This window comes from Schistocerca serialis, chromosome 6 (genome assembly GCF_023864345.2).
Source record: "Schistocerca serialis cubense isolate TAMUIC-IGC-003099 chromosome 6, iqSchSeri2.2, whole genome shotgun sequence".
NCBI classification, from domain to species: domain Eukaryota; kingdom Metazoa; phylum Arthropoda; class Insecta; order Orthoptera; family Acrididae; genus Schistocerca; species Schistocerca serialis.
The window spans coordinates 179,982,594-179,997,709 of record NC_064643.1 but is presented as its reverse complement, the minus strand read 5'-3'; the positions used below and the strand labels follow the sequence as shown (position 1 = coordinate 179,997,709).

The 15,116-nt window shown below is 38.6% G+C and overlaps 1 protein-coding gene across 2 annotated transcripts in view; it reads right to left on the bottom strand.

The window, feature by feature from the left end:
- LOC126484032 (uncharacterized) overlaps positions 1-15,116 on the bottom strand; it is a 144,207-nt gene that overhangs the window by 56,211 nt on the left and 72,880 nt on the right. For both annotated transcript variants that reach the window (XM_050107364.1, XM_050107363.1), the window contains exons 11-12: positions 14,609-14,709; positions 5,730-6,127 (exon numbers count right to left, since the gene is read on the bottom strand). In XM_050107364.1, coding sequence (XP_049963321.1) covers positions 5,730-6,127; positions 14,609-14,709 — 499 coding nt within the window. The remainder of the gene's footprint in view (positions 1-5,729; positions 6,128-14,608; positions 14,710-15,116) is intronic.

Sequence of the window (15,116 nt, the reverse complement as noted above, 5' to 3'; positions counted from 1 at the left end):
TACCCATTATATAACCAAACGAGAACTGAATAGCACCGAATCAGTATTCGAGGATTCTGTATAAGTTCCTATTTATGAACAGTTAATCCACTGGCGACCGGAGATCATTGGCTGCTGCTTCTGCACTATGAGATCAACAAATTTACATAATTGCAGTTTCACTATTATTGGCAGGTCACAATTTTATTTCAGTGCATTATATCTCACAGTTTTGGGAAAGACGTAACAATTGATGCAAGTATTCTGCGAAACGTTGATGGTATAACACAAAATCATTAGGCCTTGCTACATTGGTTTGAACTTTGGATAATTACAGACAACAATTTCACATAGTTACGAGATTAAATTTAATCAGTGTGGAAGTAGTAGCCATAGGACATTACAATTACACAGCCTTAGTAACCTAAACTTTCATTACTTCAGTGTATCATTAAGTGTTTTTTCAATATATCACCTACATTACATACATACATAAACCTATACAAGCTAGAGTGACACTTTACACAACAGCAAATGACTGAATTCAAAGCTGATCTTCATAAATTTCCATGTACTTTCAAATTCTCTTGATAATACCACATGTATCTTGCCTGAGGCCATCTTGGTGTTCTTCTATGTGGTCAGCAGTACACATAATCACAACAATCAATTTGCCTGTAGTGTCTATCTTTTCTTTGTAGATTCCACCTTACAACCACCCCACATATAAAAATCTAAAACGATAAGGTCTGCTTACCCCAGCTGTCAATAAATGTGACGATTTCTGTCAATTCATCCTCTGGGAAATGTTAAGTATAGATGACATATCATCTGATAGTTAGAATGTGCAGGGCATCATCATGCTGGAAGAAAGTACCCATTCTTGTAGCCAAATGAACCTCTTCCAATAATGCTGGAAGTTTCTTTTCAAGAAATTCTAGGTAATGGGGAGCTGTAAGACAATCTGGCATTCACAACAGGCCCAGTAAACTGATTGCCTCTCGTACAACACACATTTATAGAGAAGTGTTCTTGAGCATGTTCCTCCACAAAGGTATTTGGTTTTTTTTTGTTGGAGCACCTATGTGAGTTCATAGTGTTAGTGACACAGTCAAGAGTGAGAGTGGCTTCATCAGTAAAGAGTATTAATGAAATTTCTTGACAATATGCAATTACAACAATAAAATTCTAATCGTCTACCTTTATCTCCTCCTAAAAGGCTTTGAATATGACACAAATAATAGGGATCCAAGACTTGCTTAAAATGAAGTCTCCACCCTTTATTATAAGGTTTACTGACAGCATTATTTCAATGTACTCTTGAACTGTATTGTCCTAGAAACTTGGAATCTGCAAGAAAATACTGATATTGAGCTATCACATTCTGTCATTATATCTCTTCTTGACTTATGTTGGTCAATCCCACATTACATGCGCTAATGCTGATGTGAGTGAATAGTAATGAATGCTGTGTTTCTGTAGGAGTCTATCAATTTTCAGATGACTGGGTGAGTACAGGGTGGATAAATGCCCTGGTTTTTAATTTTCTTTCTCAGTCTTTCACACACTTGGTTTTAGCTGCCATATGTCATACACAATAAGGAATCATCAATTTGGCTACAATACTCAAAAGGTACCATCTATCTACCACACTGTTTAGATCTACAAAATCACAAGCAAAAAGATATATTTAAAAGAAGGAAGAAATGAAAGTGGCACATTACGACAAGAACTAAAAACAAAACAGTTGTCACAATCAGCAACAAAAGAAAAATTACACTGGGTCTAAAAAGTATATTTAGTATTTATTGTACAGATAACTTTTCTACATTTATAAATTTAAGAGATGGTTTTGTGATAGCCAAAAAAATCTGGAATAATAAATAGCAGATACAAAGGAACTGTTCATCTTAAGTAATCATAATGATACTACACTGAAATGAAATTTCTTCATATGCAGAATCAACATAAAAATTTAGCATTCAAATACGTAGCTTATGTCGCCCCAAAAATATTGGAATTCAATGAATATCAGGAAAACAAAAATGGTGGGATAAGAAATCTTTCTAAAGGCCCTATCAAGTTTTGTACAGTTTCAAGACCTCTGTAGTAATGGTGAAAAAACTGAAATGAGAGAAGTAACTTTCAACAGAAACTAAAATGGAAACAGATGAAAATGAGTAAGGGAAAGCTGGTAGGAAAAAAGAAAACTATACAAAGGAAGGTAAAGAGTGAGAGTCCCTGACACCTGATGGTCCAGAATCCCGCAGTCTTATTTCTCCACTAAGAATGTCAACCAAAAATTAAACTGGAACATATTCTCAGAAAGCCTTAATTAAAAGAGGGAAACTGGTCACTGGTGAATTACTACAATCTTGAAACTTTCTGACAGATTGAAACTGTGCAGTGTATTGTGCATTGAACGTGGAACTTTGCATTGCCTTCCTCTTACTGACCAAGCTATCCAGCACAACTGACAACCCAGAACCTACTCTTACAGTTTCAAAATGGAGATCAGAGTTTAACATCTCTTTGAGAGCACAGTCATTGGAGACTGATATCACAATTTCTGCTATGACAGTAGCTCACTTCTATAATCCATTTTTTATTCCTGCATAGCTTGCTGAACCTGTACTCCTAGAAGAAAGGATATTGGAGAGAAATGAGGGTGTTTCTAGTAACAGCCTTTCACTTACAGTTGAATGTACATGGTTTTGAAGCATCCCCAGACTGGAATTCAAACCTGCTGCACTGCCTTTTGTGTGTCATGCACAACAAATTCTGCCATCTGAACATAGACCAAAACATGGTTTCAGATTGATACTAGTTCCTCCTCAGCTCAATAATGTCATTCCCGTAGTGTAGACTAAAATAATTCATTCTCAGAAACAACTCTCAGGTTCTAAATAAGCCTGACTCCGAGTTACATCCTCTCTCTCAGAGGTGTTAGTCTCTGCTGGGCTCCCAGCACTGCAGCAGACTCTGCATAGCTCATAATGGAGAGGGCAGGAGCCAGCTACAAGTTAAAGCTTTTAGTAGGTCTGCAAGGCATGTTTGGATGTTGTAACTGGTGACACACTGCCAGCAGAAGACAGAGATGTGGACTCGAATCTTGGACCACCACACAGTTTCAACTTGTCCCACACAATAAAATGATGGGCATCTACAGCCACACACAACATTATTTCATACTGTACTCTTGAAAAAATTATTCTCAGGCTAATTGATGGTGCTACAATCAATTATGCCCACAAGCTGTCGACTGATACATCATGACAGCTGGAGGTACTTACAGAAAGATAGCATAAATATTACAACAATACAAGGTTTATACTTAAGTAAAAAATAACAATGTACAAATACAACATATAGTTGTGGCCAGATGTCAAGTAATTCCCTTTGCTAGTATACACAGTGCTTGATGTGGCAGTACACGCTGGTAGGCCGTACTGGGATCTCTAACCTAAAATGTGATAAAATGACATTTTGGAACCTCTTTTTTTCTTAAAAAAAAAAAAAAAATAATAATCAAGCACTGGGTATACAAGAAAACTTGTTGCAAAATATCATGAAATAAAAAATTAACTTTAAATGTACCTGTCCTCTTATTTTGTTACAACAGTCTGCATATTGGTGCAAGAGGAAGTATGCATTGTGGTGCAAAAATTGTTCATAAAAAACATATGTTTTTGGATAGGGACCACCTTTAGCAAAACACAGTTTTGTTTTTTAACCCAAACATGTTTCACTGCTGTTGCGGAATCTTCAGTGCAGTTTTATTTTATGGCGGTTTTCCTGATGTATTATGTTTTTACAGTGACTGTTTTGTTTCACAGTTTGTCATCTGCAACCCCTTACACATTTTCTTTTTCCCCACCTTCATCACTGTGAAACATTATATATTGAGCTGTCACTGTCACTGTTTCACTGTTTAGCAGCTGTAAAAACAAACAGTTATAAGAAGAAAAAACAACAACAAATAACAAAACTGTTTACCAGCTGTAAAAACAAATAGTGAAACTGTGACAGTGACAGCTCAATATATAGTGTTTTACAGTGATGAAGATGAGGAAAAAGAAAACATGTTAATTGTTGCAGATGACAAACTGTGAAACAAAACAGTCACTGTAGAAACATAATACATCAGGAAAACCGCACCATGTGGTAAAAAGCCATAAAATAAAAGCCCACTGAAGATGCTGCTACTGCAGTGAAACATGTTTAGGTTAAAAAACAAAATTGTGTTTTGTTAAAGGCAGACCCTATCCAAAAACATATGTATTGTTAAAGCAAACATGGGAAAAAAGAGCTTCAATCCCAAGATGATTATTCTTCATTAAATGGTTAGCAACCACATCATAACAATATTAATCATATGATGAGCAGTGCAATGTGTGATCATAGATGTTCTGGTTCTTAAAGATATTTGACTTCTCTGTGGGAACAAACTACTGTTGTCACATAAATGAACTGGTTTTACATATGACAACACATGTTGTTGATACAGGCCAGTATGTAACTATTTACAAGAGCATTCATAAGTTACGTATTTTACAACAGAACATTTTTAAAACTTTTATTAGTTCACTGGCATTGAATAAATTAAAATAAATGTTGACATAAATGTTCAGCTTGTTACAATGAATTAAAAAATCTATGATGGGCAAAATGGTTTTGGATTTTCTAAAGTAACTACTACTGCGTGAGCCTGCAGGTATCCTAGATAGCAAATTAATGTCAGAATCAATTGGTGGACCATGAAATATGCAAGTTAAACTAAGAATATATCATTAGAAATAAACTGGAGTATAATTTTTCCATTACAAATAGAAGATTACCACACTGTAGCACTTACACGCAAACCTCCAGATGTCAGACACTCAGATAGGCACCAAACATTGCATATCGACGGAGTATCAACCACAACTCTGATTTAGTTTGTACTATGTGCCGTCGTCCAGCAGAACGGGCATAAATGTTAATTAACAGTAACAACAGAACTACAGAGCATAGGAAAAGCATAACTGTGCGCAATTAATTAATACATAGAGCTTCCATGGGGAAGTTGGTAGAGTGTTAGATTATTGCACCACGGGTCCTGCTTTCATACCCCAATGACGACAAAATTTGTACTGTATTACATGTTATATGGCTCTATTAATACTTCCGCATGTTTTCTTTATTCTGCTGTTTTGATTGTTTATGTTTATTTTGTGAAACTACAAATGCACTAGCTGCTTCATCTTGAGTGGTGTCTGTTCTGTTGCACATGTCTGACAGAACACCACACCTATCTATACAAATGTTTGCCACTTTCAACTACTGAAGTGAAAGCAGACTGTCAAAAGAACATGGCTACAAACTTTGAAAAGTCCTTTTATATGTCAGGAAAATGTTCTCCCATATAGCAGTTTCACATGTAAACAGTTAAAACAAATTGTCATAACAGGACTTTGAACGCAGGACTTTTGGATAGACAATCGTATGCTCCACCAACTCACCCACAAGATATCTACAGCTGTCATTCACAGACACATCATTCATGTGCTCCATAGTTCTGGTGTTATTTTTAATTACCGGTTTACATATTTATACTGGACGACAGCACATAGCATGAACTAAATCAGTGTTTTGGTTGATATTTTATCTACAAAGAACATTTGGTACCAATCTGAGTGTCTGACAGCTGCAGGTTTGGGTGTTAGCAGCATGAACCACTAACTAATGGGATTCTGTGGTTGTTTACATACCTGTAAGCTAATTTGTGACGCAACTTCGAGGCATAAGCGGAGAAATCCATGTTGGTCTGATATGAAATCTGATAAATCTAATGGTAATTTCTCTGGAGCACTAATCCTAGGAATAGCCGGTATTTGCTTCAACAACAGATGCAGTTCTGTGTCTACACCTTCGGCATGGCGTTCCGTCAATCCCGACGGCCCTGCTACTGGTTCCACAATCATCACCTCTTGTGAGCTGTGTGTACTATCTGTGTCCATTTCTGCACTAGAATTTGTAACAGCTGGTGCAACATTCTTTCCTTGCCGAGTGCTTTCTTTGGCAATAGTCTTCTTTACTATTGATTCTGAGCTGCTATCAATATGAGAATTAAAGGCTGGTTTAGGAATATCCTTCGGTCCAGAAGTACCTAACAAGACAAAGAAATGGAAGGGCAAATAAATATAGTAGGAAAGTTCTGGTAGAATGTAAATACTTTAGGAGTAAAAGAGACCACTCACTGAAAAGCAGAAGCGTTGAGTCATCAACAGGGACAGACAAGAAAAGAAAGAAAACTTTTAACTTTTGGAACAAAGCCTTTCTCATTACTGTGGCATTTGTGTGTGTATTTATACTCTAGCTTGCAGAAGAATTTATTCCAAAAGCTAGCAAGTTGTCTTTTTTTGTGTGCCCCTGTCAATGCTCAAATCTTTTGATTTTCAGTGAGTGGTCTCCTTTACTTATCAAGTATTTACGAAGTACATATAAAGAAAGTCATATATTCTGATATACATTGCTGTTGTATTTTATGAAACAGATGTTGAAAGTAAATAATAATCATTATTACTGTGTGGGAACATAATTCGTCCCTGGGAATAAGAGTGCAAAATGAAGCTTAACAGAAAGTTTCAATAATGTTCAAAAAAATAAAAAAGTATTTTACAAAAATGTACCACTTACTTTACCTTTGTAGTATCAATAATATTACATAATTACTTCTAGAATACTATGCTGAAACAGAGATACTAACAGTATGGTGTTAAGGGAGTACATATGAAAAACCTTTTTTTTCCTCGGAAGGAAGCTTCTGAAAATCAAATCAAGGCATCCTCATTCATGTTGTTGTAGATGCCATAATTACAACCGCTTTGAGTTTAGTCTCAAAGTGTGATTACAGAAAAAAGATAAAGACCACTCCAGTCATGTAGGCATGTCAAAAAAATATGTCACTGATAAGTGGTTCTTTGCTCTTGAATTACTGGAGTTCCAGAAAATATCAGCATTAAACCAAATATAACAGGAAACAATAACAAGAGCACAGATCAGCAATAGGCACTGATGTCTGTTAGTAACAGTGAAATATAGAGTATGGAGTAGCTGAAAAAAAGGATCACTGTTCGGGCGATCGATCAGAGCAAAGGTATAGTGGAAAAATGAGATCTCCAGAATGAATAAACCACATCACAAATGTAGACGTCAAAGTAAAAAGCACAGCACAGGGTGGTAAATGAATGAGATGGGTTCTGTGCCCAGTTATGTACTCACACATGCATTCTGAGCAGTGTACCACTGACCACCAAATGATATCTAGTGGCTGCAAAGAGCCAAGATGGTGTGCTTAGTACCATACAAAAAGTTTCTGCGTTGCAGACAGTACTGAGTTGAGTTTCTGTTTTTCACATCTTCTGCGACGAAGGGAATTGTATCAGTGTATTTTATTGTATCTAAAAACAAAGATGATATGACTTACCAAACGAAAGCGCTGGCAGGTCGATAGACACACAAACATACACACAAAATTCAAGCTTTCGTAACCAACGGTTGCTTCATCAGGAAAGAGGGAAGGAGAGGGAAAGACGAAAGGATGTGGGTTTTAAGGGAGAGGGAAAGGAGTCATTCCAATCCCGGGAGCGGGAAGACTTACCTTAGGGGGAAAAAAGGACAGGTATACACTCGCACACACACCCATATCCAACCGCACATACACAGACACAAGCAGACATTTGTAAAGGCAAAGAGTGGCAGAGATGTCAGTCGAGGCAGAAGTACAGAGGCAAAGATGTTGTTGAAAGACAGGTGAGGTATGAGCGGCGGCAAGTTGAAATTAGTGGAGGTTGAGGCCTGGCAGATAACGAGAAGAGAGGATATACTGAAGGGGAAGTTCCCATCTCCGGAGTTCTGACAGGTTGGTGTTAGTGAGAAGTATCCAGATAACCCGGACGGTGTAACACTGTGCCAAGATGTGTTGGCCGTGCACCAAGGCATGTTTAGCCACAGGGTGATCCTCATTACCAACAAACACTGTCTGCCTGTGTCCATTCATGTGAATGGACAGTTTGTTGCTGGTCATTCCCACATAGAAAGCTTCACAGTGTAGGCAGGTCAGTTGGTAAATCACATGGGTGCTTTCACACGTGGCTCTGCCTTTGATCGTGTACACCTTCCGGGTTACAGGACTGGAGTAGATGGTGGTCGGAGGGTGCATGGGACAGGTTTTACACCGGGGGCAGTTACAAGGGTAGGAGCCAGAGGGTAGGGAAGGTGGTTTGGGGATTTCATAGGGATGAACTAAGGGGTTACGAAGGTTAGGTGGACGGCGGAAAGACACTCTTGGAGGAGTGGGGAGGATTTCATGACGGATGGATCTCATTTCAGGGCAGGATTTGAGGAAGTCATATCCCCACTGGAGAGCCACATTCAGAGTCTGATCCAGTCCCGGAAAGTATCCTGTCACAAGTGGGGCACTTTTGTGGTGGTTCTGTGGGAGGTTCTGGGTTTGAGGGGATGAGGAAGTGGCTCTGATTATTTGCTTCTGTACCAGATCGGGAGGGTAGTTGCGGTGACTCTTTGCCTTTACAAATGTCTGCTTGTGTCTGTGTATGTGCAGTTGGATATGGGTGTGTGTTCGAGTGTATACCTGTCCTTTTTTCCCCCTAAGGTAAGTCTTTCCGCTCCCTGGATTGGAATGACTCCTTACCCTCTCCCTTAAAATCCACATCTTTTCATCTTTCCCTCTTTCCTGATGAAGCAACCGTTGGTTGCTAAAGCTTGAATTTTGTGTGTATTTTTGTGTTTGTTTGTGTGTCTATCGACCTGCCAGCGCTTTCGTTTGGTAAGTCACATCATCTTTGTTTTTAGATATATTTTTCCCAAGTGTATTTTATTGTTTAGACTACTGTTTAATAACTTACTCTAAGATTTTTGTGTAGATTTATGTACATTAGCTTTGTGTGAGCCGACTTTGAAGCATAGTTAAAAAATATCGGAAGTGGGGTATCAGCAGAACTTAGATTGCACCCAGTGACTTTTTGGGTTAGGTTACATTATTTAGGTGGTACAGACAAAAACTGTCTTCAGATGGATAGGAACTGCACCTGTTGTATATGGAAGCAGGGGGAATTGGCCATTGTTTGTTAACAGCTGTAAGCTGTGTTGGCCAAGATCAACAGACTTTGGGCTCCCACCCTGGGCTGTGGTGGCATTGGGGTGCCCGAGATGAATGTTTTGGCACCTCTGAAGCTTTTAATGTCGCCTGGGATCCCTAACATGCTGCATCCTCTGATTCGCCTGACGTGGCTGGACAACACTAACCTGATGGTGATTGGCAAACAACGCCAAATTCACGAATCTCTGGCTGGAGGGCCAAAGTGCCATGGAGCTCCCATTATATCTTCAAAATGCATTTGACATACTGCCTACTGCTGAAAGTACATCTGAGCCAGTACAGGATGCCACGATTATTGGGACTGTTGATGGTCTTCTTGAGAGGTCCAGACAAGTGCAGAGGTTGGGACTGCTTGTCCTTAGGAACTCCGATGTTGGGTGGTTAGTGGAGTGCATCAGGGAAATAGCAGATAGGTCATGAAAGAACGCCAATTCCCACTGTGTTTGCTTGGCAGAGGGGTCTTGTCCAAGACATGGAGGAGGCTCTGTCAGCGGCGATTGACCACGCTGGGTGCACTGGGCTGCAAATTGTAGGCACTAGTGCCACCTGTTGCCTGGGTTCAGATTCCATCCTTCATTCCTACAGGCTGCTTTGGTGAAGACAGACAGCTTAACCTGCAGAGTGGAAGCTGAGCCACTGTTTTGCAGAATCATTTCCAGAACTGACTGTGGACCTCTGGTGGGAGTGACTGGAAGGCTTCAACCGGTCTCAGATAATTTTGTGACAATTTTAAATACATATTTCTCAATCTCTGCTATCAAGTGGAGAATTGTAGGACCTTCCTAAGGTCATACACGCATTACAGGCAGTACGTGACGTCTAGGGTTGTTGAATGTGTGTGCTACACACATGCGAGTTTTTTTAAGGCTACGGAAGTCCCTCCGCAGACCAGGTAAGATGTTCTGATTCCAGACAGGGTAGCATTCATCATAGCAGTTCAGAGAAAGAAAATTTAAAGATATTTTTAATGTACAATGTTAGCATCTACGGAAATGTCCCAAAAACTAGTCTCATTTATAAATGGTAACAATGCCCACATAGTACTTGGGACAAAGATGGCTGAAACCAGATGTTAATAGCAATGAAATTCGAAAATCTGATCAGAATGTATATTGCAAAGGTAGGTAGAGGTAGGTGGAGGCAACCATTTTTTTAAAAATAATAATAAAAAAAAATCAAGTGAAATACGTACAGACAGAGAATGCAAAATAATCTGGGTAAATATATGCATTAAAGGTACATCAAACATGGTCATTGGATGCTTTTATAAACCTTTTGCCTCGGCCACAGTAATGGTGGAACATTTGAAGGGAAACTTGGAGAATATTTTGCGCCCACTTCCAGCTCACGCTATAGTATTAGGCGGAGATTTCAATTTATCGGCTATAGGCTTGGACAGACATGTAATTTGGGCAGATACTAGTGACACGGAACTGTGTGAAATTGTTCTAAATGCCTTATCCATAAATTACCTTGAGCAGTTAAACAGAGAACAACTTGAAAAGGTAACATCTTAGAACTGGTGGTGATAAACATATCCGAGCTTTTCGACTCAGTTACCACGGAACAGGGAATCAGTTATCAGAAGGTCATTACAGCTTCAGATAATATGATTGTAAATACAAATATAAAGAAAGGTAGGAAGGTCTTTCTACTCAACAGGAGCAACAAGAAACAGTTTCCACAATATCTGAACAGTCAGCATGAAAATTTCATGTCCAGCACTACCAATCTGGAGTACAGATGGCCAAAGTTCAAGAGCATTGTACACTATGTTTTAGAAAGGTATGTGCTGAGCAAAGCTGTGACGGACGGAAAAGACCCACTGTGCTTTGACGGCTGTGTTGTGTGTTAGGAAAGCGTCACTGAAAGTTAAACATAGGAAAAGTCCTACAGACAAACAAAAACCAACCGAAGGCAAAATTAGTGTAAGGAGAGGCACATGTGATGTGTTCAATGAATCTGAAAGTAAAATTCTGTCTACAACATGACAGAAAATTCTATGAAGTTCTGGTCTTAGGTTCAATTAGCAAATGGGATAAAGCCCCCCCCCCATCTGTCTATACACTCTGTGGACATAATGAGATCAAAACAGAGAATAACACAGAAAAGGTCAAAATGCTAAATGACTTTTTTCAAAACTGTTTCACAGAGAAAGATAGCACTGAAAGTGCCTCCTTTAAATTGTTGCGTGACTGACAAAATGGTTATTATTCAAATAAGTGAGCATAGGGTAGACAAGCAACTGAAGTTGCTTAACACAGGAAAAACCACTGGGACTGACAGGGCATCGGTATATAGAGTGTCCGGTAGAACTTGTCCCTCTTCTAGCAGCAGTGTGCCATAGGTATCTGGAGGAGTGAAGTGTTCCTCAGGACTGGAAAAACGCACAGGCCATCCTCATTTTCAACAAGGGTCATTGAACACATACACAAAGCTGTAGGCCTTATCTCCAACAACTGTTTGTTGTTAAATTTTGAAACATATTTTGTGCTCATGTATTATGACATCCCTGGTGATTGAAAATCTCCTCTGTAGAAATCAACATGGGTTCCAAAAACAATAATCATGTGAAACCCAGCTCGCTCTGTTCATCCTTGAGTCTCAGAAAACAACAGATAGTGACGTCCAGGTAGATAACACGTTCCTCTACTTCTGTAAAGCATCCGATACAGTTCTGTACAGCTGCCTAATGAACAACATACGAGCATATGGAATATCAGGTGAAGTGTGTGATTAGACTGAAGTTTCTTGCAACTAGAACACAGCATGTCACTCGAACAGAGAGAAATTTTCAGACATAAAAGTAACTTTGGGCATACCCCAAAGGAGAGTCATATGTCCGTTAGTTAGTTACATGTTTTATAGATCACTTGAACAATTCTTTTATTGAAATGATATGGAATAAGTCAGATTACAGGTATACATGATGCATGATTGGTGTTAATGTTAATGAACAGATTAATTTTTCAGTCCTACTTAAGCCACTTCTTCTTCTACTATTACCCACTACCCCTTAACTGGTAAATATTACAATATTAAAGGTGGGGCAACTTACGATGCATTTAGTTTATCAACCAACCAACCACAAAAAAACTGTCTGAGCACATGAATAGACATAGAACTGACCACTTTAGGGACGCCTGGTACCCAGTTGCTAAAAATGCTCCTGCATGACTAAAGGGACCTGAGTGCCTGCTGCATCCAACACGCTATCTGGATCCTCCCAGCCAATAGTAGTTTTCTGAACTAAAGAGATACAAGCTTGCCCTCCAATACATCCTCTCATCCAAACACCCTCCTGAAATTAAACTCCATTAACAAATTCCCACATTAATATCATTTCACTTTTTTTACTGCCTTTTAGATTCTTTGCCTTGCTGCAAAGTGTTCAAAGCTTTCATTTTCCAGTATATTTTCATGCATATTTAAAATTTCTTTTTACTATGTCTCATTTCGTATTATAATTAGTGTTTGGTTTTTCAGCTTCACTGCCTTCCTCTCCTCTTTTTCACTGAATTTTTGCTCCTAGTTCTTTATAGGAATATTCCTTTATCTCACTATTACTCTGCCTTTACTTCTTATCGACTCTGGACTGAAGCTAGCACAGTGCTTTTCACTATCTTTGACCTCCCATTCTCTGTAACAATATTCTGAGATGGAAAGTTGCTACTCACCATATAGTGGAGATGCTGGGTTACAGACAGGCACAACAAAAAGATTTTCACACTTAAAGCTTTCGGCCAGTGGCCTTCGTCAACAACTGGCACACATATGTACACACATACACTCATGCAAATGCAACTCACACACACGACCCCTTTGCATTTGCATGAATGTGTGTGTGTGTGTGTGTGGGCGCGTCTATTGTTGACAAACGCCATTGGTCAAAAGCTTTACGTGTGAAAATCTTTTTGTTGTGCCTATCTGTGACTCAGCATCTCCACTATATGGTGGGTAGCAACTTTCCTTCTCAGAATATTGTTACATTCCATCCTGGATTTTCCATTGTTTGATCTCCCATTCTCTTTGCCATCTTCTCCTTCATTCTCACCCATCCTCATCACCTGTCACCTGAGTGACCTACAAGTCATTTTCAATCTTCCCTAACCTATGGCACTTTGGTGTGTGTTTATTGGAGGTACTACATAGATTTTGTCTTATCAATGCCAGTAATTCTGTCTCAAATTTAAAAGTTTTCTCAACAAAATTTTTCTTTTGATATATCACTAGACTTCCATCACTCAGCTTAAGTGTGTCACAGAAAGTAGTGAACAATGTAGGAAAAGACAGATCGCTACTTACCATAAAGAATACACATCAAGTTACAGACAGGCACAATTAAAGGACACAGTCGCGCCTGTCTGCAACTTGATGTGTCTTCTTTCTGGTAAGTAGCAATTCGTCTTTTCCTACATTGCTGACATTCCTATCTGGAGTTTCCATTGTTTGATTTTTACAGAAAGCCGTGAGATATTCAGCCACAAAAGCCTTAGAACACTTTGCAGCAAGGTGAAGAATCTAAAAGGTAATAAAATTAAATTCAAACACCTTAGTGAGACATTGTAACTATGATCCACAGAACACATAAATAACTAACATGATTTGCAAAAAATGCTGTCAATCATGATGAATGGTCATGGCGTGATGCTTTGTTTTAGCTACTGCGGCCTTCCACTATTTCAACCTGCCTACTGCATTCAACCCTGGTCTCCCTCTACAAATTTTACTCCTCGCTCTTCCCTTCTTTACCAAATGAACCATACTTTTGTGCTTGAATATTAGTCCTCTCAACCTGTCCCTTCTTTTAGTCAAGGTGTGTCATAAAGAATCTCTCTTCTTATCGAATCTATTCAGTACTCCTTCATTATGATTTATGATGGTACACTAAGAGAGGAAAATATCAGTATATTTTGCAAACCCAGAGGGCTGCTCATAGCAGTGAAAGTTCAAAGACGAGATAGGATGGAAGGATAACCTGCCAGACATTTTTCTGGAAGATGTTGAAAAGAGAGAATAAAACAAAATGTGAGGAATGACAATAAAAGTCTGCAGTCTTTCATCATACCATGTGAAAGAAAGACAAACACTCTTTACTTGGTCCCTGCCAAAATTTTTCGATTTATTATAATAAATATGTTTATCATGGATTTTTTAAAATGTCAAACAGCCATCTACAACCTCTTAAACACTGCTATTTACACATAGATAGTTCCTTCTATTTCTGTAATACTGAAGACCTATCTCATAATTTTGAAACAACACAATTATGGAATTATTCTTATAATTTAGTTATTTGAAAAGGGTTTCTCCTGTTCTTCCAATTAACATTTCACACTGTAACAGCAATCACTCTTGAAGTTCTGAATTTATAAGTTACTGAAAATTAACCAATATTCTCTTTCTTGCATAGCTTAACTAATGTGTTTCTCTTTTAGCAAAATGTCTTTAAAAACTGAAGGTTACCTGATAGAAGATCTGCTGCAAACTGAGAAGATGCACATAAGGTTTCCAGCAATCCAAATGCCCTGCGTGTCTCAATACCCTGTTCACCATTATACCAGCTCCTGCCAACATTGTGCCATACATGTATAACAAAATGACAGCTGTGAAATATTGCAAAGAAATTAAAATCAATATACAGTTCTAGAGTTATTTTTTCCAAGCTCATAGTCTTTTTCCCTACTTACAAAATGACTAATGTTTAGTAGGTAGTTAATTCCCACCCATCCTGTCAATGTACAGCTCTCACTATATACTGCTTTGTAATTGTCTTCCCCTTGTGCTCAGTTGAAATGCATCATCAACTACACTGGTAACAACTGACAGATAATCTTGTCTGTATTGATGTCACAGTGGGATTCATTTTAGAGTTCACCAGATCTAATGTTGCAGTTTGTTGCTTCAAGCACTTCACCCTTTGGGAAGCGATAATTATTTTCTGATATACTTCAGGTTCTTAATATTAGGAGAG